The sequence below is a fragment of the Impatiens glandulifera genome, chromosome 2 (assembly GCF_907164915.1).
Source record: "Impatiens glandulifera chromosome 2, dImpGla2.1, whole genome shotgun sequence".
NCBI lineage: Eukaryota > Viridiplantae > Streptophyta > Magnoliopsida > Ericales > Balsaminaceae > Impatiens > Impatiens glandulifera.
This window is the reverse complement of record NC_061863.1, coordinates 21175245-21200254: the sequence shown is the minus strand read 5'-3', so window position 1 is coordinate 21200254 and position 25010 is coordinate 21175245. Positions and strand designations below refer to the sequence as shown.

Here is a 25010-nt window from a genome sequence, read left to right as displayed (position 1 = left end):
GACAGATGCGCATCTGTCGCAGGCGACAGATGCGCATTCGCAGGCGACAGATGCGTATTCGTCTGCGACAGATGCGCATTCGTCTGCGACAGATGCGCATTCGCAGGCGACAGATGCACATTCGCCTTCGACAACCTGCAACAGCCAATAAATCTAAACCTAAACACTAAACCATTCTTCCATTTCAGCATGCATGGAATATAAGATAAAACCTTAAACTTACCTTCAATGGATAGTCGTTCTGCTTTTCGTCAGGGACTCGTCGGAGGTCGGGGGAGAGGAAGGGTTACATGGGTTTGGATCGTCGTTGATGTTTCGGGAGCTTTTCGTCGTCGGGGAGAGGGAGGCTGGATCGGTCGAAGACGGAGGAGGGGGAGAGTTGAAAAGAGAGAGAGTTGAAAAGAGTGAGAGGGAAGGAGAACGAAAGAAGGGAAGAAGAAAGGGGAAAACCAATTTTTTTTTTTTTTTAATAAAGGGTAAAACTGACCTTTTGCCTTGGCAAAAGGTCAAAAATGATAAAATTATTAATGACATGTTAAAAGTGGAAATAACCCTCTTATGAGAGTTATTCAATCAAATTTCCCTCCAAATTGGTTATTCAGTCTCATGGTTTTTCATTATCTTATCTGCATATTTTTTTTTTTTCTTCTTAGGGCCTTTTGTATGGACTTTTAGTTTAATGTTTATTTTCAGCTGACGTAGTTGCCAAAGCAAGAACTTATTGTATCTATTGTTTCAACTCATAATAAATTACCTAAAGCCTTGAACGTGCTATATGAGTAACTCATTATCTTATGAGTGGAATTAACACAACATGGGCGTTTTACTTAACCAGAATTATTGAGAGAAAAGAGAGAGGAGAAAAATATTAAAATTTTACGTATTCAATTTATAAATATTAAATAATTATTTTGAATAAATAAATTTAAAATAATTGAAACTAAAGTAAATCAAAATAATTAATTAGGATAATTATTATGATAATTAATCTCAAAATTAAGATAAGGCAAAACAAATAATTTAAGATAAATGTTATATTTATTTTATCTCAAATTAATTAAGAGGGATCAAAGAAATAAAAATAAATATTTTAAGATTAATATTGTATACATTTGAATCTCAAATTAATTATTTATAAAGCCAAAAAAATAATAAATAAATTGACAAAAAAAAAAAGTATTTATGTTTATTTAAATATTGTCTATTTTGTAGATTTAAAATAAAGCTAAAGGAGTGAAGAAAAATTAATTTAAATCAAACTTCAATGCTTAAACAGGGTCGTGATCCAATGCAACCGACAATAAAAGAAACGACTGCAACAGACCGCACAGCCATCGAATGAGAACCAAAGCCTCATCCAATGGAAAACAACAAGCCGCGTCGCCCGCTACAACAAAAGTTAAGCGCTTTCGCGCAACATAAGATCAACTAACGCACGAACGCTATTAGTCTGAATGCAGACGAAACGCCAAACGCTGACGGAACGCTACACTCAGACGCGCACTCGCACTTTGACTCCAAACGACGGCGTTTCAGTCTCGTCTTATCTTCTTCTTCACGATGAACGGGATGAATATCAGTCTAATTTTTTTTATTTTTAAAAAGTGGAATTCAGTCCATACTCAACTAAATTGAGTGATTCATAGGCTAAAATGATCACCCTAACATGGTGAGAAATTAGGGTGATCATTTCTCCTACGATCATAGGCACGATCATGGCCTAATTGGATGAGAACGATCGCATACAGACTAAAGTCATTAATGACCTTTTGTCTGAAATTCGATCAACTTGATCATTCAACCGACATTGACTGACTATAAATAACCCTCCTTAGCCAAGACTAAGACAATGATCGGAATCCCAAGCCTCCAATCCAAACTTTATAGAATTTGCCATTAAAATTTTCTCAAACTTTTGAAAATTGTGGAAATCTTATGTAAGGCTCTAAGGCTCATTTCTAAATCATCATAAAACTTCATAAAGAGTTTAGGAGTGTTCTTCAATTCATTATAATCTTAATTCGCATTGTAATTTGAATTTCATATTAAAATTAAAATTTATACATTTCAGTTCGACTAGTCTTGAATACTGCTTGATTATAAATTTTCTTGATTTGAATTCGATCATAAGATCATTTCAAAACTTTCTGTTGAAATCAATTTGAACGGATCAAACTAAATTAGACACACCCAAATTCAATTTTGACAATTCTCAAAAACAAGTTTTTGTTATTGACCTCTAGCTCAAGAATAACAGTTTGAAAAGCTTAACATTGGATCAATTTCAATCAGTTTGAGGTATGTTTACACAAAAAAATCGAAATATCCAAAAATTTGGAAAAGTCTAGTTCTTTTCCAAATTCTGTTCCAAAAATTGGTTAAAATAGATAGTCAATGTTCATTTTTTTGTTTATTTGATCATAATATGTATAAGGAAGCTATTGGTAAGCTCCTTAAACTGGATTAAATCTTAAAAAACAAAAATTATGTTTCTAGACCAAAATTTGTTTGAATCAAATTTAACATCTTCCCGATTGATTGATATATTGGGATGATGTTAACAATGATCTATGGGATTAGACGGAGCTTCCCATGCCTTCAGATCGAAGGATGGAAGCTTTAATCAAAATCCCAAAATCTGGAGTTTGATGTTCTTGGCGTCCGACCGAGAAACCTAGGCATCCGACTAAGGATATTGCCTTGGTCGGGGTTTTGACAAATAAAACCAGCCATCCCCTGCACCCATCCGAAGAAATTTGACTTGGCTTGATTTTTGACTAAGAAATCTAGCCAACGTTTGTGTTTCGACTGAGGAATCCCGCATTCGACCGAAGATCTGCAGGCACGACCAAGAAATGATCTCTACGTTGACCGAGTGCCCAAAAATGCTGATCCTGGTTTGAATCCAGCCTAAACCCACGCGTCCTAACTGGTTCATGACCTCAGACTCCTGGCTTTTAGGGCTGGTTTGTTTGGGACTTTTGATTTTAATTGTTTTTAATAATTAGAAGCCTTAAACTATTTTTAAAAATCCAAAAAATAAGAAAAAGTAATTTAGAATATTTTCATAAAAAAACATTTTTTATAAAGGTCTGTTTGGATTTTTTTTATATTCAAACACCCTAAACTGATTTTTTTAAGTGTTTTTCTCAACACTTCTCGACATCAATCGCATACAACAATATTAAAATATTATTTTATAATTGTAAATACAATAAAATCTCATACATATCTAGAATTTGACAAATAATTAGTTAAATAAAACGTAATAAAACTAAATTTTCAAGCAAATAGTCAAAATTTTAGGAATTAGAGACCGTTTTTAACGTATAGAAAAGATATTGCACGAAAACTCTATCCCGAGTATCACCAAAAATCGAATTCAACAGAATCTTTGATAAAATTACGTTGATACAAATATTTTTATTGATTTTAAATTAAATATCAATTGGCGACTCTTTAATCAAATAAATAATCTTTTTAAATTAATTATTTTTAATTAATTTGAAACAAAGATTTCTTTAATCAAATTGTAGTTTGAATCTATTATTTATATTTGATAAAAAAGAATTAATTATTGTTATAATTAATTTTAAAATGTCAAAATACATTTCTAAAATATCTTAAATAAAAATTATTTGATATTGTAGACACCCCATTTTTAGACCTTAAAATTAAGATAAGTATGTTTGGTCTAATATGATGATCAAACTTGATTATTATTAAACTATGAAAACAAAAATTTAAAACACTCTTCAGAATCGGATAGGATGACCCTTGAATAGTGGTCCAAACCCCAATTTTTAATAATACTCAAACTTTAGATGATTCAACACCTTCAGATTGACCAATTTGGAAAATCATGAGCTTTGAGTATAATATTGATGTTGGAAAAATTATACATAACACCTATTTTTAAGCTTGTTCTTACATGTAAACGTCATTTTTCAAAAAAAATAATAATTAAAATTCAGGATTCCTGTTACGTTCAAATTGATCGGTTCGAAAAATTATAAATTTTAAGTATATAATATTGTTATTTGAAATTTTGTGTAGAAGACTTTTAAAAGTGCAAAAGTGTCAAAACCGAGTCAAATCGGTCGGGCAAGTCAACGGAAATGAATAGAGGACCTCCCGCGTGTCTAAGGTTTTTTAAATAGGCAGCTGGCATAAAATGCGCTCCTTATTTTAAAAATGCCCAAATCACTTTATTTTGGCATAGTTTAATGGAGAAAGTTTAGCAAGGATCATCAACTCCAAAAATTCACCCATATCGTTATACTCGATAGTTTAGATGATCTTGAATTGGAAAGATTAACTAATCCTTTACAAGGCCCATTAGCATCCAAATTCAAATCGAAGCTATTAACCTCATGAAATTAGCGGGGTAAGTCAATGTAATATGATCAAATCAGACATGCTCACGGTTAAAAATTCATAACTTAATCTAGAGGGCCTCAAAATTGAATTTCCACCCATGGTTGGAAATCTAAGACAAAACTCGATCGAATGACATCGATTTCTGGTCTTCATTCGACGACTAAGGTGGTCTACACAACTCGATAACACAATGCAAATTTACCAACTTCAATTCTAGAGCGAACTAAAGCTTGGTGCAACTTTGAAAATTCATATCTTTGGACTCACTTGACCATTTGGTACAAGTGAGAAATCATTGGAAATATTTTTTAGTTGAATTTCATTTGATAAGAAGTAGCACTCATGGCTCGTCTTACAATCCACGCTAGGTCGTCCGCACGCCAGATTGTTCATTTCAAGATCAATGAGGCTTCATCGCGAATTTCTTGGACTTACGGCCTGTCTTGAATTTATTAGGCAAAAAGAAACATTTAGTCATCCTCATTATCTTTCCAATGCACCTTGGCTCAACCTCAATGGTGATCTGAGTAAAAAGTTATAGCCATTTGAAGTTTCGATTGATCAAAATTTGCTGAAACCAAAATTCAAGAAATGCTTAACTAAAAATTCATAACTTGGGCCACACTCCATCATTTGACCTGTTTCGAATTGGAGAATCAAGGTGGACGGGTTACCGAGACACATGTCTTCGCCTCAACTAAAATGAACTCGAACTCAGCCCGGGATAATACTCTAAGTGAGTTACCGGTTAAGGCAACCCAATGAATTAAAATGTCTCAAATATACATAACCTCATTCATTTGAGGCACAGTTGATCATTTGCTAAGTTTATACTCTACATTAGAGAGAAAACAAGCTTGAGAGCAAAGTAACCAATTCAAGAACAAGACTAAGGTGATTTCAGCGAGAGTTCGTTTTCTCTGGCGAGTCTGATTCAGTAGTGGCTTCTTTTGGTTCTTTAGCTTTTTCAGGTAAGTTGTTCTAAGCCTTACATTGTATAATACTTGCCAATCGTTGATTCTATACATCAACGTTGGTCCTATTCATGGTTTATGCAATCCGTTTGATTAATTTATAATTTTTATTAATTGATAAATTGTTGTTTACTGAATTGCTTGGTTTACCCCATCTTCTAGAAGTCCCTAAGTTAGAATCAGTCTTGACTAGCCTCGAATCCTATTCTCTAGTCTTCGTCGGACTCCACACATTTGATCGCCAGAGAAAGAATTATCGACCAATTCTTCAGGCGAGCTCTAGAGAGCTTCCTCGTTGCAGTGAAGGCTTATTCACAGCTCACGAATGTAGGGAGGACATAGCGTGTCGAATCGAGACTCATTTTCATGTATGTCATGTTATACATTAACTCACTCAAAATATTATGACTCGCATGTTTATTTATATCTTGTTACCTGTACTCCAACTCAATTATGTTAACTTGTGTTCAAACTCATTCATGTCTATATTATTTATTATTATTAGTAGTGTATAATAACTTTTTTATTTTATAATATAAACAAAATTTTCTCCAAAATTATTTAAATTTAAATTTAAATAAATTTTTATTTCAAATATTATTTAGTTCAATATTTAAAAAAATAAATTAATTATCTCTGGTTTAAATCAAAGTAAAAACAATAATAATATATTTTTAAAAATGACTCAAAGTGTATAAGAAACTGACAAACATCCGTTTATAAATAATATATATTTGAAATTATATAATTTTATATATATTAATATAATATTTTTTTACTAATTATTAAATTTGGTAAATTATCAATTAATAAATATATTTTAAAATTATATAAATTATGTGTATATATATTAATAATAATATATATAATTTTAAATTATTTATATAAAATTAAAACTAAGTAAAAAGAAAATAATTTAAAAATTAATTAATAACAAAATAATTAAAAAAAACAATTAGATAATAAAATAAAATAAATTTAAATTTATTAAAATATTTATTTGAATTGTGATGATTTTTTTATTTAATAAGAATAATAAGTCATAATAATTTATTAAAATGTTGTATAATATTAAATATTATAATATTCAAAATTTAAATAATTTGTAAATATATGAATAAATATTTGTAATTGAAATATGAGATTTTGTTAATATTAAAAAATTTATATATTATGAATCTATTTTAATAAAATATTGTTAAAATGAAACAATTTTTAATATTATGTATATCTACCTAAATTTTTAAAGTGATTTATTCCTATAATATATAAACATATATATATATATATATATATATATTATATAATTTATTATTTATTTATTCCTAAATTTTCTCCAAGCATAAGTATCAATTTAAGCGAATCTGCTCAATTCTACCTGTTCTAGATACAAAATCTCAAATTAAAAAGAAAAACTCCAAAACATCATGTTCTAATAATCTTTATCTTTAAGTTACTCAAATACCAATTAATTTAAAAAAAAGTCAAAATAATTCATAACTATTAGTAATCCACAAGATACTATAAATCAATAAAGAATAGAAGGGCAAAACATTTCCTTTGATCTTTTTCTATAACATATGTTTTGTAAGGCTTTATTTTAGAAATATTGAACTATAATCTGAAAAATATTGTTTGTGTTATATTTGTAAATAATCACAACAATCTAAAATAAATATAGATCACAATTTAAATAATACTTTTATACTACCGAAACAAAAAATCATACAATAATTTAAAAAATAACACTAAAAATTTCCATTTAAATATATATATATATATATATATATATATATATATATATATATATATATATATATTATATTTAAAAATGACTCAAAGTGTACAAGGAACTGACAAACATCCGTTTATATATAATATATATTTGAAATAAAAAATTATATAATTTTATATATATATTAATATAATGTGTTTTTTTACTCATTATTAAATTTGGTTTAAGCTTGGAACGAAGCACAGAGTTTTCCGACGACGGAGAAAACAGAATAGAGCATGGAGTTTGCGGTCGATGGAGAAAATGAAACTTGCTGATGGAGAAAAGGGAGCAGAGCTACTATGATGAAAATTGACAAGCTTGATGGAGAGCGCCTCTTTTTGAAGAAGTTGCCCTATTATTCTAAAAAAAATTTCACGCTGTCGCTCCACGTAGGCATCGCTGTCGTCCTAAGTCGCGCTATGTATCATTTTTCTATATGTATATTAAAATTTTACTTTGATTTTTTTGTTGTGTACTTAGAGATTATTACAAAATATAATTTTCAAATAGGTTTAATTAATATTAGTTTGATCTGTAAATATCAATTCATTATGTGAGTGTTTGATTAGTAGGGCTATAAATTCTAAAGGATTATTAGTCTTATATTTAATTCTCATAGATAATGTTCTAATTAAAGTATAGTTATAGTCTATTTTAAGGTTACAAAGGAAATGGACAGAATCTTAAGAAATGAACCGATTTAAATCGGACTAAATTAAACACGGTTTAAACATTTTAATCATGTTAACTTAAGATAAACTATATTTAAAAATAAGAAATAAATAAGAGGATAAATAAACAAAACATAAAACATATATTTTATCATTGAAATTAATACATAATAATTCCTGTTTAATAGCAAATAATCATTAAATAATAATTAATTAATGACAACTCCTAGTTATAAATCCTCATTCTTAGCCACTTTCTCAATTTTATCCTCTTCTGGTGCATGTCAGTCTCACTTGGTTACGTGTCAAATTCTCATTGGTTCAAAACGTGGCTCCATCATATTAATTCAAGACTTGTTCAATTCCTTAAATTACTTTAATCACAACCGTTGATTACTGTTCCATCCTTCTTCTAAGATCTTAGCCCTTCATTGAATTGTCGTATATACTAATCTCCATGTGATCTCCATGGTCATGCAGCAAGGATCACCATTTATTCTTCATATGACACGTAGATCACATGCAAGCCATCAGATCTTGCTACCTGGCTCATTATACTGTAATTCCATCTTTGATTTTCAGCCGTCAGATATGTTAGTCGGCTTCCAACAAAGATGAGAAGAAACTTCGTCGTTAAGAAGGAAGGAAGACTTGATTAAAGTTCGTTTCTTCAATTTCCCCAAATAAGGATTACAAAGGAGGAACCTTTTTCTGATTTATTACGTTCCAAGAAGGAAAGCCGTCAACTATATCTTGTAAATTAACACGTATTTCTCACACTATCTTCATCTTCCTTCTTCAGTTCAGCTGAATATAGCTTCATAATTACATTGACTGATCTGGGTTCGTTGAATTGAACCACTTTGATGCTTTAATCTTTATTCTTTAACAAGAGTTAGAATTACGAGATCTTTGTTGTTGGGTTTTAGTTAAGTGATTGAATTTGATTTTCAGGTTTAGGTCTCCTTCGTTGCATCCGATCGTTGACTATATTAGAAGGAAAAGAGCGGATTAATGATGAGAGGGAAATTGGGTTTTTGGGTTTGCTTTTGGTTTCTCTTATTTGGGTCTTGCTTGGGAAGGTTTGTTGTAGAGAAGAACAGTTTAAGGATAACTTCACCCAATTCATTGAAGGAGACTTATGAATGTGCAATTGGGAATTTTGGAGTTCCTCAGTATGGAGGAAGTATGACGGGTACTGTAATTTATCCATCATCAAATCAGAAGTCATGCAAAACCTTCGATGATTTTGGTATTTCCTTCAAATCAAAAGCTGGTGGCCAACCAGTTTTCCTTCTTGTTGATCGAGGAGGTAAATGAAGTTTTCTTAATTTCTAGCCTTCTTTTGGTAATAAATCTATATTTGATGATCGAAATTGGTTTGCATGATTGTCATTAATGTTGAGATCCATGGTTAATTTCCAATTGTTTGGATCGATCCATTGAAGCAAAATGATCACATCTGGTTCAAATCATAAAATTACTCAAGATTTTCAGGAATGTATGAACCAACTAGATGCTTATTGATCCTATTTTAAAACTAGTATTTTGTCACTATCTATGTTACATTCACGATCTCATTGAGAAAAAAGTCAGAATTATATTTTGGATCTTGATCAACATGAAATGAAATTGATGAGCTTGATTACTATTTTCAGATTGCTTTTTTACATGGAAAGCATGGAATGCACAAAATGGAGGAGCAGCTGCAATTCTTGTTGCAGACGATAAATCTGAAGCTTTAATCACGATGGATACACCAGAAGAAGACGATGCAAAGGCAGATTACTTGCAAAACATAACGATTCCATCTGCTCTTATTAGCAAATCTTTGGGTGATAGCATAAAGAAAGAGTTATCTAATAAAGAGATGGTTACCATAAGCCTTGATTGGAGGGAGGCACTTCCCCATCCCGATGAGCGAGTTGAGTACGAATTCTGGACGAATAGTAACGATGAGTGTGGACCGAAATGTCAAACTCAGATTGAATTTGTTAAGAACTACAAAGGAGCGGCTCAGATCCTTGAACAGAAGGGATATACTCAGTTTACACCACATTACATAACTTGGTATTGCCCAGAGGCGTTTCTTCTTAGCAAGCAATGTAAGACTCAGTGCATTAACCATGGAAGGTATTGTGCGCCCGATCCAGAACAAGACTTCACAAAAGGGTATGATGGGAAGGATGTCGTTCTTCAGAATCTAAGACAAGCGTGTTTCTTCAAGGTTGCTAATGAGAGTGGGAAACCTTGGCTTTGGTGGGACTATGTTAGTGACTTCTCAATTCGTTGTCCGATGAAAGAGCAGAAATACACTACAGAGTGTGCAAATGAAGTCATAAAATCGCTTGGTATGTGTCTTACTCAAATTCTTAAAGCCATTTTCCGGGCACTCTAAATTTTAACTAAAAACTATGATCTACAATCGACGGTTGTTTATTTGTATTTCTAAACTATATAATTTGAAAGTCAATGTTCAAGAAAAACAACTTCCCTTTTTGTGGTTATTGCTTTATTATTGGTAAACATATTATGACATAATTTCTGTTGTTGGGACCGAAAGCTATGGACATCAAGGAGATAGACAAATGCATAGGGAATCCTGACGCAGATGAGGAAAACACAGTTCTTAAGGCTGAGCAAGAGGCACAGGTAAAACTCACAAATTCAGACAACTTCTTTGATAAGTGAAGGTAGATTTCTTCTCTACATGCATAGGGGATTGTCATGTTCGAGTTGATTGTAGAAAATAACTTTTGAGATCTTAATATACATATTATGGATATGATTTTAGTATTTTAACATAAATATTCACAAACATTCTATTGATTTTCTACCCAAATAAAGTCTTTATATCCGAATTCGAGTTTAAATAATCGGCCCTGAGATTTGGGGTGCCCTAAGTGAAAAAAATAAATTTGTTCTTATTTTTTATTTCACTAAGTATATTTTTTGTTATATTGAATAAATATAATAGTTTTGTATTATCATTAACAAAATTAACTTAGTCTAGTTGGTTAATTGTTATGCTAACACATATTGTGGCCAAGCGTTGAAACCTTGATAGGGTATTTATTTATTCTTATTTTGGGTGCCCGTGGCATGGGGTGGCCCTAGGCGGCGGCCGCCTAGCCCGCCTAGCTGGCCTTATCCTAGGGCCAGCCATGAGTTTATGTATTTTTAGATCTTGTGGTTAAATAGGTTGATATAGTTCGATTGTTTGCCAACGATTGATTTTAATCTGTTGTGGAATTGTGCTTTTAGATTGGAAAAGGCACCCGTGGAGATGTGACCATCTTGCCAACCCTTATTATAAACAACCGGCAATATAGAGGTTTGCATGATCTTATTTATGAATTTCCACATTTACCTTATTATGTAGAAGCCTAGAAATCTTTCATTTAGAGGTCCTTTGAGGTTGACGTGGGTTTACCCAAAACCCATATTATCCCATCATATTTTTTCAACCATCAAACAATTCAATTTATTAGCCAAAATACTAAAATACTCTTATTTTATTTTTATAAAATTAAAATTAAAATTAAAAGAACATTATAGTAATTTAACCAATTAAAAATTCAAACTTACTTTTTTATCAAACAAATAAAAAAAAACAGTAAAAATCCCAAATAACTAACATCAAAAAGATATATTGAAGAAATTCACATTAGAAGAGGAATCACTTAAGTCTTAAATGATGAGACAAACTAGATTGATATCATCATCCATCATTCATAACTGGCTAAACACCTTTTCTTTCTATATCTGATATAAAACGTTTGGAAACTAAACTTAGTTAGAAATAGATATAAAAACAGAAATTGAAAATGTTTCCAAATGGGTGTATGGTTTATATATAACTTCCTCTACTAATTACAATACTACCGTTGTAACTATTTACCACTATATCTCTAGTACATAACATGACGATGATACAAACTATATTCATATCATCCATCATTCATAACTGCCTAATAAAATATCTCACAATTTATATAACTTTATTCCTCTACTAATTACAATATTACCCTTGTAACTATGTAGTACTATATCCCTAGTACATACCATATCTTATTTGCTCCTGAAATCGTTTTGTTTTGGTCCAGGTAAACTGGACAAGAGTACAGTTCTGAAAGCCATTTGCTCCGGCTTCCAGGAAACAACAGAACCTGCCATTTGTTTAAGCGAAGGTTATCTTTTGTCTGGACTCTTTTATGTCATTTTATTAAGTGAAAATTTTAACCCTAACCTTTCACACAATTGGAGTTGTCTTTATGATCCTATATCTTAGCATTAGATTAAACTCCATTTCTCATTGTGCGAGTTGATTTATTGTTTTACATTTCCAGATAGGTGACTAATAGTTTTTCCCCATATTATGCTTGCAGAAATGGAAACAAATGAATGCCTTGGAAATAATGGTGGATGCTGGGAGGATAAAACTGCCAACATCACTGCATGTCGGGTATGTGATTAGTTTCTTATTGACTTATTCTGGGCAGAATTCGTTCACATCTCGTTTCTCTAGTTCCTTATTTTGAATGGGTAACTTTTATTTTTAATTTTTAAACTTTTTACTTGTAGGATACATTCCGTGGAAGAGTGTGTGAATGCCCTATTGTGCAGGGTGTAAAGTTTCTTGGTGATGGATATACTCACTGTGAAGGTATGTTGTTTATTTAAGTTATAGTCTTCAAATTGCTACTCAACATATCAAAATGGTCTCAAGATAATTAATCAGTGGAAGCATAATGACCTAGTTTGGAAAGAGTGATTCTCGACACTGTTTAATGTGAAATCGTCATATTTATAGATGCCTAACAATATTTTTCTGTTTGGTAAAAATACGTGGCTGGAGTATGATACGAAAACAAATACATTTTCGTTTGGTAAAAACAAAATGTAGTTGGATTTTAGACTGAATGTTAAATCAGCAGCTCAAATTTTGTCATACCAAAACAGGCCAACTGCCCAATTATGCTTTCTTTCGGTGCAAACTAGTGTTGGTGAAGGAGTGCATGTCTTCAATTAAATGTTTTTGTACTTCATATATTGACCCACATTGAGTAAAGTAGATATATGGAAACCCTTTTGCTTCTGGATCTGGATATGACAGATAAACTGCCAATGAATTTTTAATGTGCGAGACAAAGTTCAGTTTGTTTCTGTGTACAAATACTGAACCAACTTGTTTGATATTTGTTTCTTTGCAGCTTCAGGAGCTTTGCGATGTGCGGTTAATAATGGGGGATGTTGGAGAGGAACTCAGGAAGGCAGGACTTATTCTGCTTGTCTTGTGAGTATTATTCCATGTTCTCTCTTTTATCAGCATGCAAACGTCGAATTATACCGTTGTCTCTCTTCTGGCCTTTTAAACCGATTTTTTTGTTAATTTTTAAGGACGACAATTCAAAAGGCTGTACATGTCCACCAGGATTCAAGGGTGATGGTGTCCACACATGCGAAGGTAAAAGCTAGCTAGCTTCACCAGTTTTCCCTTTTAAAATAGTCAGCAACCCCAACTACGGCTGATTCAATACTTAGGCCTTGTTCAATTTCAAATAACTCACCTTCGTATTAACAATCTACTCATCAAATTACATCATTCAAATTATTGACCATTTTTCATTATATAATTAATACCCCTAACGTCTTTTTACATTACATAACCTGATTTTCAATGACTTACATCAAACAAGTTTATTCCTAATACCACTTGGTTATTCAAATAATCCAAAGATCCAACAAGGCCATACTTTTAAAATGTTATGAAAAAATTATCTAGAATTCTATTTTTAATTATTTTCTCTAATTTAAATTATAAAAGTTATAACTTCAATAGTTTCTCTCCATGTTTTTCTTCTGAACCTTGATAATATTATCATTGCCTCTCTCAACAATTTTGCTCATTGTAGATATCGATGAATGCAAAACGAAATCAGCTTGTACATGCCCAGATTGCAAATGCAAGAACACTTGGGGCAGTTATGAATGCAGCTGTAATGGCAATAATCTATTTTACATGCGAGAACACGACACATGCATAGGTCAGTAATCAGTATGATGAACATATCGCTTCTGTTCTAAGAACACTTTGTTTTAGCAATATCGTTTTTTGATTGATGGTCCAGGCAAAGATGTTAAGACTGAGATGAGCTGGAGTTTGTTGTTTACTGTTATCCTTGGCTTGGCTGCTGTTGGAGTTGGTGGATATGCTATATATAAGTACAGGATTCGGGTAAATCTAATATTTAATTTCCTTCACAATCTTCTCAATGTTGTCTAAACTGCACATTATAATGAACTCACAATTTATATGCAGAGGTACATGGATTCGGAGATTCGGGCAATTATGTCACAGTACATGCCACTGGATAGTCAAGCCGAGGAGCACAACCACATTTCTAGAGGTGGCGTGTGAAAAACAAGAGAACTGTCATGGGATTTTGGCAAAACATGAAATTAAATTTTCGGTTCTTTAGAGAATTTTCATTATGTTCCTCGTTTTCTTTCATGTATATTGGATAAAGGATATATAAACATAAATCATATAATGCAGATTGTTGCTGCAGCTTTGTGTAATTTACTTTGTGCTTTGAATAGGTCTTTATATATATATATATGGTAGAATTGGTTTTAGGTGGAGCTTATATTGCCCCTACTTATATCACCTGGTTCTGATATAAATTGTGATAAATGATGTGGGTAGGTCATTCGGTATGAGAAAAATATCGGTATGATAAATTATAGTTTTTATAATATATATATATATATATATATATATATTAATTAATTAGTTTTTATTCTCACATTTCCTCGATCTAGGATAAAGTTTTAAAGACGTTATTTGTAGCATCTTATTTAGTCGAACAAATTTTTTGTTTAAAATTTTTGTGATCCGAATAACTCTATCAATCTTCGGTAAGTGAATTGTTTATATTTTTTATTGTGTTGATGATGTTTTTTCGAGTCCGTATTTGTCCCCCTTCTAGCAACAAATGAGATAAAATTAACAGATTTGGAGTCGTTTTTATTTTTTAATAAAAAGTCACTAAATAGGTTTTCAGTCGAAGACGCTCTTACAAGTATATCTCATTATTTCTATAGATTTCTCACTTTTTTACTATATATATGCAAATGATGATCAATTATCATTTGGCACGATCTTTTCTTTTCCGGCGTTAATTATCAACCCTTAGCCAGTGACAAAACTAATATTTCTCCGAATATTTTGTAAAGATTTTTCGACGCCGTTTGATTTGTTTTCTTCGACTTACTCTGCTTCATCACTCATCGTTACGGTTTGTCAAGTAATTCTCTCTTAATTAATAAATATTTATATTTTCTCTCATCATTTATATACATAATTATCTTTTATCATTCAATTTTTATATTTATATATAATTATTAAATTACTTTTTTATATATATAAAAAAATATTTATAATATTTATATTTTCTCTCATCATTTTAAATATAAATATTCAAATTTTTTCTCATTATATATATATTATATATATTTTTTTTATCATTAAATTATATATAAATATTTATATATTTTCTTTAATTATATTTATATTTTATATAAATTCTCTCTATCAGAATATATATATATATATATATATATATATATATTTATTTATTTATTTATTGCATCTCATCATTTATTTATATATTGGGAAGAGTTTTGTTAAAAAAATTAGATCTATTCTAATTTTTTTATTTTATTTGTTTACTTAAAGAACTCTTTTTAGTAAAATACTTAAATAATCTCCTCTTTTGCATTTTCTTCTTCCCTCCTCAAGTTTTCTCTTTTTACAACAATTTTACTCATTTCTTAAATATCATTTCAAATTTCACTCTATTTTCATTGTGTAAGTTGTAACTACCAGGGTTATAGATATGACTAGGGGTGAGCAAATAGGTAAAAATCAATCCGTTTTGTTCGATCTGTATTAAATCCAAACTAAGTTTATTAAGGGGGTGTTCAATAAATGAAGGCTGAGGAAACAACACTTGGAACGGTCTCTACAACCGAATTCAGATAAATGAAGGCAACCTTGCAATATGTGACAGAACAACTTGCGCTGATCACGAACTCTTTAGCTAACCAACAAATACTGTCCACATCCCAAAACATGCATTCTTCATCTCGATTTCCTACCCAGCCTATTCCGGTTATGTTCATTCCCTTCAATCCCCGTCTTACTGGTCCACAAACTCGGGAGGAAGTCTCTTATTATGAGGACTCCGAAGAAGATTTCGACCAAACCACACATGCACAATACGGGACACTCGAGGATGAACTCAATCCCATGTGACCACATAGGAGACCCATCCTGGTGGATGGACAACCACCATCAACGAAGTAAGAACACCAAATGGCTAAAGTCCAAGCTAAGCAGATAAAAATGCAAGTCCAACTGAACAAAATGGCTAATGGATAAAGCATTGAAGAATACTATGACAAGAAAGATACCATGAAAACGGAAGAAAGAGCAGTCATTCCACTATGCATCAAATTACCTGATATCCAAGTACGTTGGAAAAAGCTATTATCTTTTTCAAGATCTACACCTTTGCAATGACCCCATTGTGACTCGGAGAATCGATAGTCCTCCGTCTATTTCCCCGGTATCTCGACGACATCGCTCTACGCTAGTATCACCAGCAAAAGGTAGCATATTTGCAACTATTCAGAAATTCCTGCAAAGAATTATGAAATATCAGCTACGACTCAATCTAAAGAAATGTACGTTCGGAGTCACAACTGGTAAAATGCTAGGCTTCTTAATTACTCAAAAAGGAATTGAACTCAATCTCTCTAAGATAGAAGCACTCACGACTATGCCGGTACCTTGAAACAAGAGAGGTCTGAGGATTTCCTGGAAAATTTAATACATTAGCCGAATTATCAGTAATTAACTATGACATGCGATCCTCTGAAGAAAGATAAAAAATTCGGATAAATCTAACACTTTATTTCCTTTGCAATCTTCTCAATGTTGTCTAAACTACACATTATAATGAACTCAGAATTTATATGCAGAGATACATAACTTCGTAGATTCGGGCAATTATGTCATAGTACATGGCACTGGATAGTCAAGCCGAGGAGCACAACCACGTTTCTAGAGGTGGAGTGTGAAAAACAAGAGAACTGCCATGGGATTTTAACGAAAATTGAAACTAAATTTTCGGTCTCTTTAAAGAAATTTCATTATCTTCCTCGTTTTTTTCATATACACTGATAAGGATATATTCACATAAATCATAATACAGATTGTTGCTGCAGCTGTGCAATTTACTTTGTGATTGGAATAGCTCCTTTTATATATATATATATATATATATATATATGGTAGAATTGGTTTTAGATGTAACTTATATTAAGGGGGTGTTCAATGTTTTGTTTCAACAGAATATCCAACCAGTCTTAACTTAAATTTATTTTTAGTTTTTGAATTAAATTTTAAATTAATTCGAATTTAAATAAGATTTTTGATTTGATTTTTGAGTGGGTGTTAACTCGAAAACCAAATCGAAAATTGAAGTTATTTTTTATTATTTATTACACATAATTACATAGTTATATATAATATATTAAAAAAATTGAATTCAAATTCAGTTGTTTTTTATTAGAATTTGGTTTGATTTTCAGATTGGCTAAAAAAAATCAAAATTTGAAGAACTCTGAACCAAAAACTCCAATTATCCAATAAAAAAAACTAACTAATGGTTGAACACCCTGCTTATCCCATGTGGTTCTGATTTAAAGTGTGATGAATGATGTGGGTAGGTCTGTAATTTTTATCTTAGATTGTATAGAAAGTTTGTATGAAAAAAAACATATATTTATTGGACCGTTATTTTGGTATATCGAATATCTCAGTATGATACAAGTAACATATCGAATATTGACGTTAATTTTGGTACCGTATTTTTCAAAATTTAGGTTTTTATAATTAAATTAAAATTATAAAGAAAGAATAAATACTTTTACAGTTAAGTCTCAAATCTGTAAAAAAAAAATATATGGGTAAATAAGTTTGGTTGTTATTTGATCACTTAATTTTGCTGAAAAGTTTATATTAATTTATAAATATTATTTAAGTACATATCGTTATACTTAAATTTTGAAAATCTCATACTTTTATCATACATTTTAGTATTAGTACTTATCTTACCATTCACTATCGGACAAGCAAAGGTGCAGATAAGTAGAGATGCTGGCATATTGCTTTCTTGTTTGGGGAAATAAAACTTATGAAATGAGATTTAGTGTTTGTTAGAGAAGTTTAAAAAATTGAAATCTAGAGGAAGTCACGTGCGTTTTTAGTCAGTATTTTGACCTATTATCTTTTAGATAAGTTTCTTTTAACTTGACCTAACCCAACAAGTTTATAATAAGTTAAATTTGCATCCTTATTTAGGGGGCAAGTGTTATGTTAAGGGTAACTATGACATACCTAAGTATTATGTGAAATTAAACATATAACAGAAAAGATTGGCGTGCAAATTAGTACTCAAATGACATTTTGAATCCTCTTGAAAATTTCAAGTCTATTACAACTAACACCTTTCATAGTAAATAGAGATTTATATCTAATAGAAATTCATTTGTGGAGTTGAGATAAGTTTCTCAATTAATTAGTTTATTTGATATTTGGTTATCGGTATAAAATCTAGTTTTTATCTTAAAACATAACTATGAATCAATTATTTAATCAATTTTTATCAATGTAAATATCAAAATTATTCTTCACTCTTTTTTATTCTTTACCTTTTTTTCTTAATATAAATTAATTATTAAATAAAAATATAAAAAAGAAGAGTAATTTAGAAGAAAAAAAATTGATATCCAATTTTTTCTTAATTTTAAATCAAACAATGGTTTTAGAAAAAAAAAAAAAAACTCAAACAAAATCCCAATAACCATTTCCTCAAATATTTCCTCAAATGAGGCCCAATTGAAATCCAGAATAAATTTTGTTTTTTTTAAATTATTATTAGGACGTGTTTGATAACAATAAAATTGGAATTAAATTAGAATTAAGTTGTCTATTTCTAATTTCTATGTTAAGTAGAACATTTAAGATTAAGTATTAGAATTTAATGAAATTCAAATTAGTTTGTTTTTATAATTTTCAATTTAACTCTTTTTAATTCAGAATTATAATTCAATTTTTTTTAAAACAAATATATATTATTATTTATCATTTACAGTTTTTTTTTTTTAAATTTAGAAAATAAACATTGAACTAATATATATTTATTTTTTAAAATTTATTAACTTAAAAATTTCGATATCCGATATTTTATTTTATTTTTATTAAAAAAAAGTTAACCTGCCAAACTAATATTTGTTTTACTATAATTTTTTTTTCTTAATAAGAATTGACCTCTAAAACTTGATATTAAGCTATCATAATTAATTGTATATTTGTATCAAATAAATATCTTAATAATATATATTTAAATTATTTTTATTTTTTTTAAACATAAAATTCAAATAATTTTTATTTTTTTTAAATATAAAAATTATATTTATAAATTACAATTTATAATTTTTCAAACATAAGAAATAAATGTCAATTCAATTCATCCAAACATACCGTTATAGATTTGATATGATATAAAACTTTTTGTCAAGCTCTAATGAATGAAAAAAGATAAAGAGTCTGGTAAGAGCTTGCTAAGAAAAGAGTTCAAGAAAACCAAATTCCATCTTACAGTTCTAAAACATAAATCTCAATTATTTTATTTTATTGAAAAGGAGAACATGAATTCAATTATTACAACGATGAATAAATGAACAAATTCTCACTAATTATTATCATTCATCCATTTTATATTTCAAGTTTGCTCCTTGTGCTTGCCCTCGGTCTATTCTGATCCTGTATAAATAGAATCCTGCCATCGCACCGCTGAAAAAGAACCAAATGACATCTAACAGTTTTAGTAATAGTTGGAAGAGAAAGCTTTGTTTCACTTATAAGAGTCGAGAATGCTCATATCAAAGAACTTTAAATCAATGCCTAGACAAAGAGAAACCAATACTGCATTGTCATGTAAATTATGTTGGAAGGAAGGCAAAAAGGATAAACCTTAAACACAACCGATCAAAATTGCACCTTTGAGTGTGTTTTGATATGGGGTTATTTGAATAAGCATTTGGTTATTTTCAAATAACCATGTTTGGGGGTAAGAAGTTGGTTATTTGGATAAAATGATCAAAATGTTTTTAGTTGATAATTTGAAAATAATCTCAAATAACTACATTTGATGTGTCGAGTTTGATGAAGGGATCCAAATAACCAAAGATCACATCATCAATCGTTTTATCTAACAAATCATTCAAACTATCAAATAGAATTCATTTACTTCATTCTTTTTATATAACATTTTACATAGTTAAGTACTATTTTATTCCTTTGACCCAAATAACTTCAAATAATCTACTTTTTCATTAAACATTAAACAAGATCTTATCCTTTTGATGACTTGTATTCAAACTTATTTTGGCTTTTCTTATGGTAAATGCAGTCTTTCGAGATAGAAAATCCGAAACCAATTTGAATTATATCTAATAGAAAAGCCATAATATGTGATATACTGATATAGTGATTGAAGATTGATTACCTTAGCAAGACTGAGCAACAACTAAATAAGGAAGCTCCCTACAAAAAACAAGACAGCACGAGACGATAATCAGATACATACTCAAACCAATAACACAAACCAAAAAACAAGATCAATGGCTACCTCAAATAACAAGCGTAAATTCCTTAGAAATAATAAGGTGGCTATTACTGCAAAAAATCAAAAGCAAACATATATAATTCATCAATTTAGTAAACAATTCAATTATCTTTGATTAACATAAAACATATTCACAAATTTAACTAACCTGCCTGTCCCTTCAAGGCTAGAGGAGATTGTACTCCTTTTGTTCTCCATTCTCTCAAGCTTGAGATGCTCAAGGCTAAAAGAACACCTCCTAGGATAATACCAAACCTAATGGCAGAAACGCTCCCAGTTATCATGAACGATAAGAACCCGCCAAAGCAAAGAAGAAAACCTTGCAAAACATAAGTAATTGAGTGAGTAATATAATGAAATCAAAGTCCAAATTGAAATGTTTATCGCATACCATATGGTATCCCAAGGTAAAAGTCACGCAGATTCGATAACTCTTTGACATCGGTAGATGAGGTTGCAAATGTATCCACAATTTCTTTAACTGGTTCAGGTGAAGATTCTGCTGATGTTATCAGATATTCTTTACCTTCTCTACTGATTTCCTCAGCAATCAAAGTTAAATCCTGTCTAGCATTTTCTGCTTGAATTTTCATCTTCTCAGATGTTTCATTCAAAACAATCAAAGCCTTCTTAGTGTACACTTCATATGCTTCTTGTGAATTGCTCTGTATTTTTAAAGCTTGTCCCTTGAAAACATCTAGCATTTCTTTCCATGCTTGTTGTGAATCAATTCCTACATTAATACCATCTTTCTCCTTCTCCATTTCATAGTTTAAATCATTCTGAAAACCATATAAATTGCTAATTAATCTCAAAATTGGAACAAGTAAAACAAGAATGGAGATTGGAGAATGAACTCACTGATTTGTCATCGGCGGCTGAGCATGAGAATGGAGATCGTCTCAGTAAGAACTTAGGATAAAGAGGAAGTAGACCGAAGCTAACCATTCTGTTAGATATAGAAGAAGCAGTCGAATCTTGAATTTGACGAGGATGGAGGATGGAACGGAGATAGGGAGAAACGTTCAACGCCATTGGAGCTCTGTGAATTTTGGTTGTGAAGAAGTTGGGGGTAGGTCTAGGGTTTGTGGGTAGTAGGGAATTGAGGGAGAAACTCATTGTGCTGCCGGAAGAAGAGAGGTTGTGCGGCGATTCCTTCTAGAAGATTTGGACACGATTTCGGACCTAATGCTTGGAAACGACCGTTAATGATTTTATCATTTATTTTGGGTCCTACACGAAAGGCACTTTCTTTCATTTATATATATATAGGTGATGGGATAATATTTTTCTTCCAATTTTTTTTATTATTACTTTAAGAAGATAGAATAATTTATGTCGGCAAAATAAAATATTATTTTATTTTTAATTATTATTTTTAATTTTATTCATATATATTAATATTTTTTAAATTTTTTTATAAAAATATTTTATTTCTCCTCAAAATTATTATCAATCATTATTTTCAAATAACCCAGAAATGGTTCGGTTTAAGGATTTTAATTTTGAAGAGTTAATGATTATTTTTGATAAAAAAAATTTTAAAAATATTAATATATATAAATAAAATAAAAAATAATAATTTAAAATATAAAGTATTTTAGTATTTTGGTTAATGATTTAAGTGATATATGGATAAAAAAAGGTGAGGTAATATTTGATTTTGTATGAATTTTTTTAAAATTCATACCAAACAAGGCCCAAGTTATAACAATAATTTTAATCCAAACAAACCCTAAGTTATTTCATTTTAATTTAATATTTTTTTTAATTAAAAATGGATTAGTTTTTAGAAATTTAACTATTATTATTTTAAAAAATATATACCTTAATTATTTAATAATTTACGGCTTATTCAAATTGTTAACATGAAATTCGTTTGACATAATTGATTCTTCGGAAAAAATTCCTTCTAATATATTCGAGTTTGTGATATAAATTCAATCACGATGAAACATTATTTCATCATTTCTCATCAATTACATTACTAAATTATTAATTAAAATATTAAAATATCTTAATTTTTAAAAAAATATATTTTATTATAATATATTAATAATCTTTTAAGGCATTTTTCAGAAAAATACACACATGCTTAAAATCACTCTCCATCAACATCAAAAACTCTACACATCAAGCTCTAAATATATTTAATTTTATTTATACTGATAATTTATTCATTAAAACTAATGACTTATTACATCATCACAATTATTGCATTAAACTGAATTTCGTTATCTTAAAAGAAGTATTATAAATTTTGACCCAAAAAATTAAATCATGAGTTCTTTTGAAAGTTAAGCACAAACAGATTCCAAGACATTGATCTAATCTTAGTTGAGAGGGGGAGAAAGGAATTGATGCAACTTTGATCTGGCCAAGCAAGGCATAAGGTCTTGTTTGATTTGAGATATAAAATACCTATTCAAGATTTTCCCAGATTATATTATGGTAGACATTTAAATTGAAAATTGTTTGATCAGTCTTGTTTGTGTAGGATATTGTGAATATGTTTTTTTTTTTAGAAATGATATTTATTTTTATTATTAAAAAAATAATAAACATTATACTGTTTCACTTTTTTTTCATGATTCTCTATACAAACTTAAATTCTAGTGAAATAGCATAGTTGGAGGGGATGTCAATCAAAGTATAAGTATGCAATGCACCAATACCACCTCACATAATTATTCTCTTTACATAAGAGGCTAAATTAAGAAACAATTGATAATTAGTTAATTAATCTGAGTGTTTTAAATATTTGTATGGTAAAAGGAGATGAATCAGGCAATAGATTAAAAAGGCAATGGAGCTGAAAAATGTGAGTACGTGCGAAAAACGAGCCCTTATTGCAACACTAATATATTGTGTTTTTTTTATTTAGAGAGTTAGAAGTGATAATCAAATTACATGCATTTAATCTTTAAACTAAATCCTTTTTCATTTGAGTTATCGTCGGGAGAAATGTGCATTGCTACACTTGAACAACTAAACAATACACAAATCAACCAAATTTATGGATTACTTTTGAAAGACAAGGCAAACAAACAACAATATAATAACACAAAATTTTGTAGTGGTTCAGCAAAATATCTACATTCACTTGTCAAGACATATTAAGACTATTCATTAGGATCAAATAGCGAAGTTACATCACATGAACACTCAGAACTGAAAAATTGAAATGTTCTTTTGGATAGCTTCACTTGAGAATCAACTCACTTTGAATTTCAGCTCTATCTTCTAGATTTCTCTTTAGCTTCCATTGAATAATGGAACTCTACAAAAATTAAAATTTAAGACAAGTCAAAATAGGAGATTTGCATTTGTTATATAATGGTCTAATCTAAAAAATCGTGTAATGTCACTTTATTTTGGATAAACAACCTAAATTCAAATTAATTTATCATTTTTTCTCAATTAGTGTGATTTACATTAATAACAACTTTGATTAATGACATATTAACTATACTTTCATTCTCTAAGTAAATCAATTACTTGGATTAATTTTTTTTTTAAAAATTATTTTCAACATTAATTCTTTAATAAATAATAAAATTTTAGTTTTAAATTTCATTAGATTTGGTATCAATTGTATCATTACGAATCCCAACTTTTATCTTAATGAGTTATTTAAAAAATTGTTTTAACGGTTAAAAACCCAATTTGAAAAATAAAAAATATAGAATTTATTCTTTAAAAACCCAATCTTAAGGTTTATTGGACTCTTTTAACATAATTCAACACATAAGTGTATATACTCTTTTGACAGGTTTATTTATGTTTCAACTTTCAAGCACACTTACTACTTTTAAATATCTTTACAATTTTCAATTCTCTTATCAACTCACCTCACAAATAGACTGTAACAAAAATCTTAAAAATAAAAATACAGTATCTTTATTTCTAACAAGGGTCGACCCAAAACATTATGCTACTAGACCAAATTTATTTTTTTTTAATAAAAAATGAGAGGAAAGGGAGAGAGGAAAATAAAATCTTTTAATTTTACAGTCACTGTGAATTGGGTTGCCTAGGATGGTGCTGGGCCGTATTGATTTCAAGTGGATGTAAAAAATAACTTACTCTAAGGCTACACAAAAGTTTTAGGATTTTATAGACAAAGAAGAAAACAAGTATATTTTTATTTTTCCCACTTTTAAAAATTAAAATATCTTAATATTCTTATTACTTAATCTTTTAAAATATTGTAAATAATATTTCTCATGTCTTAAAGTACAAAGCTTGTTTTTGAGTTTTAATAAGAATGAGGTATCAAATTCATTAATGAGTGGCTTGAGCTTCTTGACAAAAACGAAAGGATAGTAAAGAAATTTTAAGCCGAAAAGAGGCCGTATATACTATGTGGTGGGATAAATTATGACTGAACAAGATCCATATATATATATATATATATATATATATATATATATATATATATAACTTC

The 25010-nt window shown here is 29.7% G+C and overlaps 2 protein-coding genes across 4 annotated transcripts; one reads left to right on the top strand and one right to left on the bottom strand.

Annotated features, from left to right (window-relative positions):
- Nucleotides 1-8427: 8427 nt before the first annotated feature.
- Nucleotides 8428-14447, top strand: LOC124923933 (vacuolar-sorting receptor 1-like). 3 transcript variants are annotated; one of them, XM_047463938.1, is made up of 13 exons: nt 8428-8557; nt 8757-9114; nt 9461-10153; nt 10366-10454; nt 11067-11136; nt 11909-11992; nt 12191-12267; nt 12387-12468; nt 13016-13098; nt 13203-13269; nt 13718-13849; nt 13934-14040; nt 14125-14447. In XM_047463938.1, exons 2-13 carry the CDS (start codon nt 8817-8819, stop codon nt 14221-14223), a joined length of 1881 nt encoding a protein of 626 aa, XP_047319894.1. In that variant the 5' UTR covers nt 8428-8557; nt 8757-8816; the 3' UTR covers nt 14224-14447. The 3 variants fall into 3 exon arrangements, with proteins under 3 accessions (XP_047319894.1, XP_047319892.1, XP_047319893.1); XM_047463936.1 differs by having other exon boundaries at nt 8431-8569; XM_047463937.1 differs by lacking the exon at nt 8428-8557 and adding an exon at nt 8624-8645.
- A 5096-nt stretch (nt 14448-19543) lies between these two features.
- Nucleotides 19544-21776, bottom strand: LOC124925963 (protein FATTY ACID EXPORT 3, chloroplastic-like). The gene is made up of 6 exons (XM_047466112.1): nt 21425-21776; nt 20955-21345; nt 20712-20882; nt 20567-20613; nt 20444-20481; nt 19544-19728 (listed from the first exon to the last, which is right to left on the bottom strand). The coding sequence occupies exons 1-6, from the start codon at nt 21680-21682 to the stop codon at nt 19638-19640; spliced, it is 996 nt and encodes a 331-aa protein (XP_047322068.1). The 5' UTR covers nt 21683-21776; the 3' UTR covers nt 19544-19637.
- Nucleotides 21777-25010: the final 3234 nt, after the last annotated feature.

What these genes read in the sequence shown, in the direction of transcription:
- LOC124923933 (XM_047463938.1), top strand. Translation starts at nt 8,817, where the DNA reads ATGATGAGAGGGAAATTGGGTTTTTGGGTTTGCTTTTGGTTTCTCTTA. An exon ending in AAACAACCGGCAATATAGAG is followed by an intron (nt 11,137 to 11,908) that starts GTTTGCATGATC and finishes GTTTTGGTCCAG; the next exon opens with GTAAACTGGACAAGAGTACA. An exon ending in AGAACACGACACATGCATAG is followed by an intron (nt 13,850 to 13,933) that starts GTCAGTAATCAG and finishes TTGATGGTCCAG; the next exon opens with GCAAAGATGTTAAGACTGAG.
- LOC124925963 (XM_047466112.1), bottom strand. Translation starts at nt 21,682, where the DNA reads ATGAGTTTCTCCCTCAATTCCCTACTACCCACAAACCCTAGACCTACC. An exon ending in CAGCCGCCGATGACAAATCA is followed by an intron (nt 21,346 to 21,424) that starts GTGAGTTCATTC and finishes TATGGTTTTCAG; the next exon opens with AATGATTTAAACTATGAAAT. An exon ending in TGTTGCTCAGTCTTGCTAAG is followed by an intron (nt 19,729 to 20,443) that starts GTAATCAATCTT and finishes GTTCTTTTTCAG; the next exon opens with CGGTGCGATGGCAGGATTCT.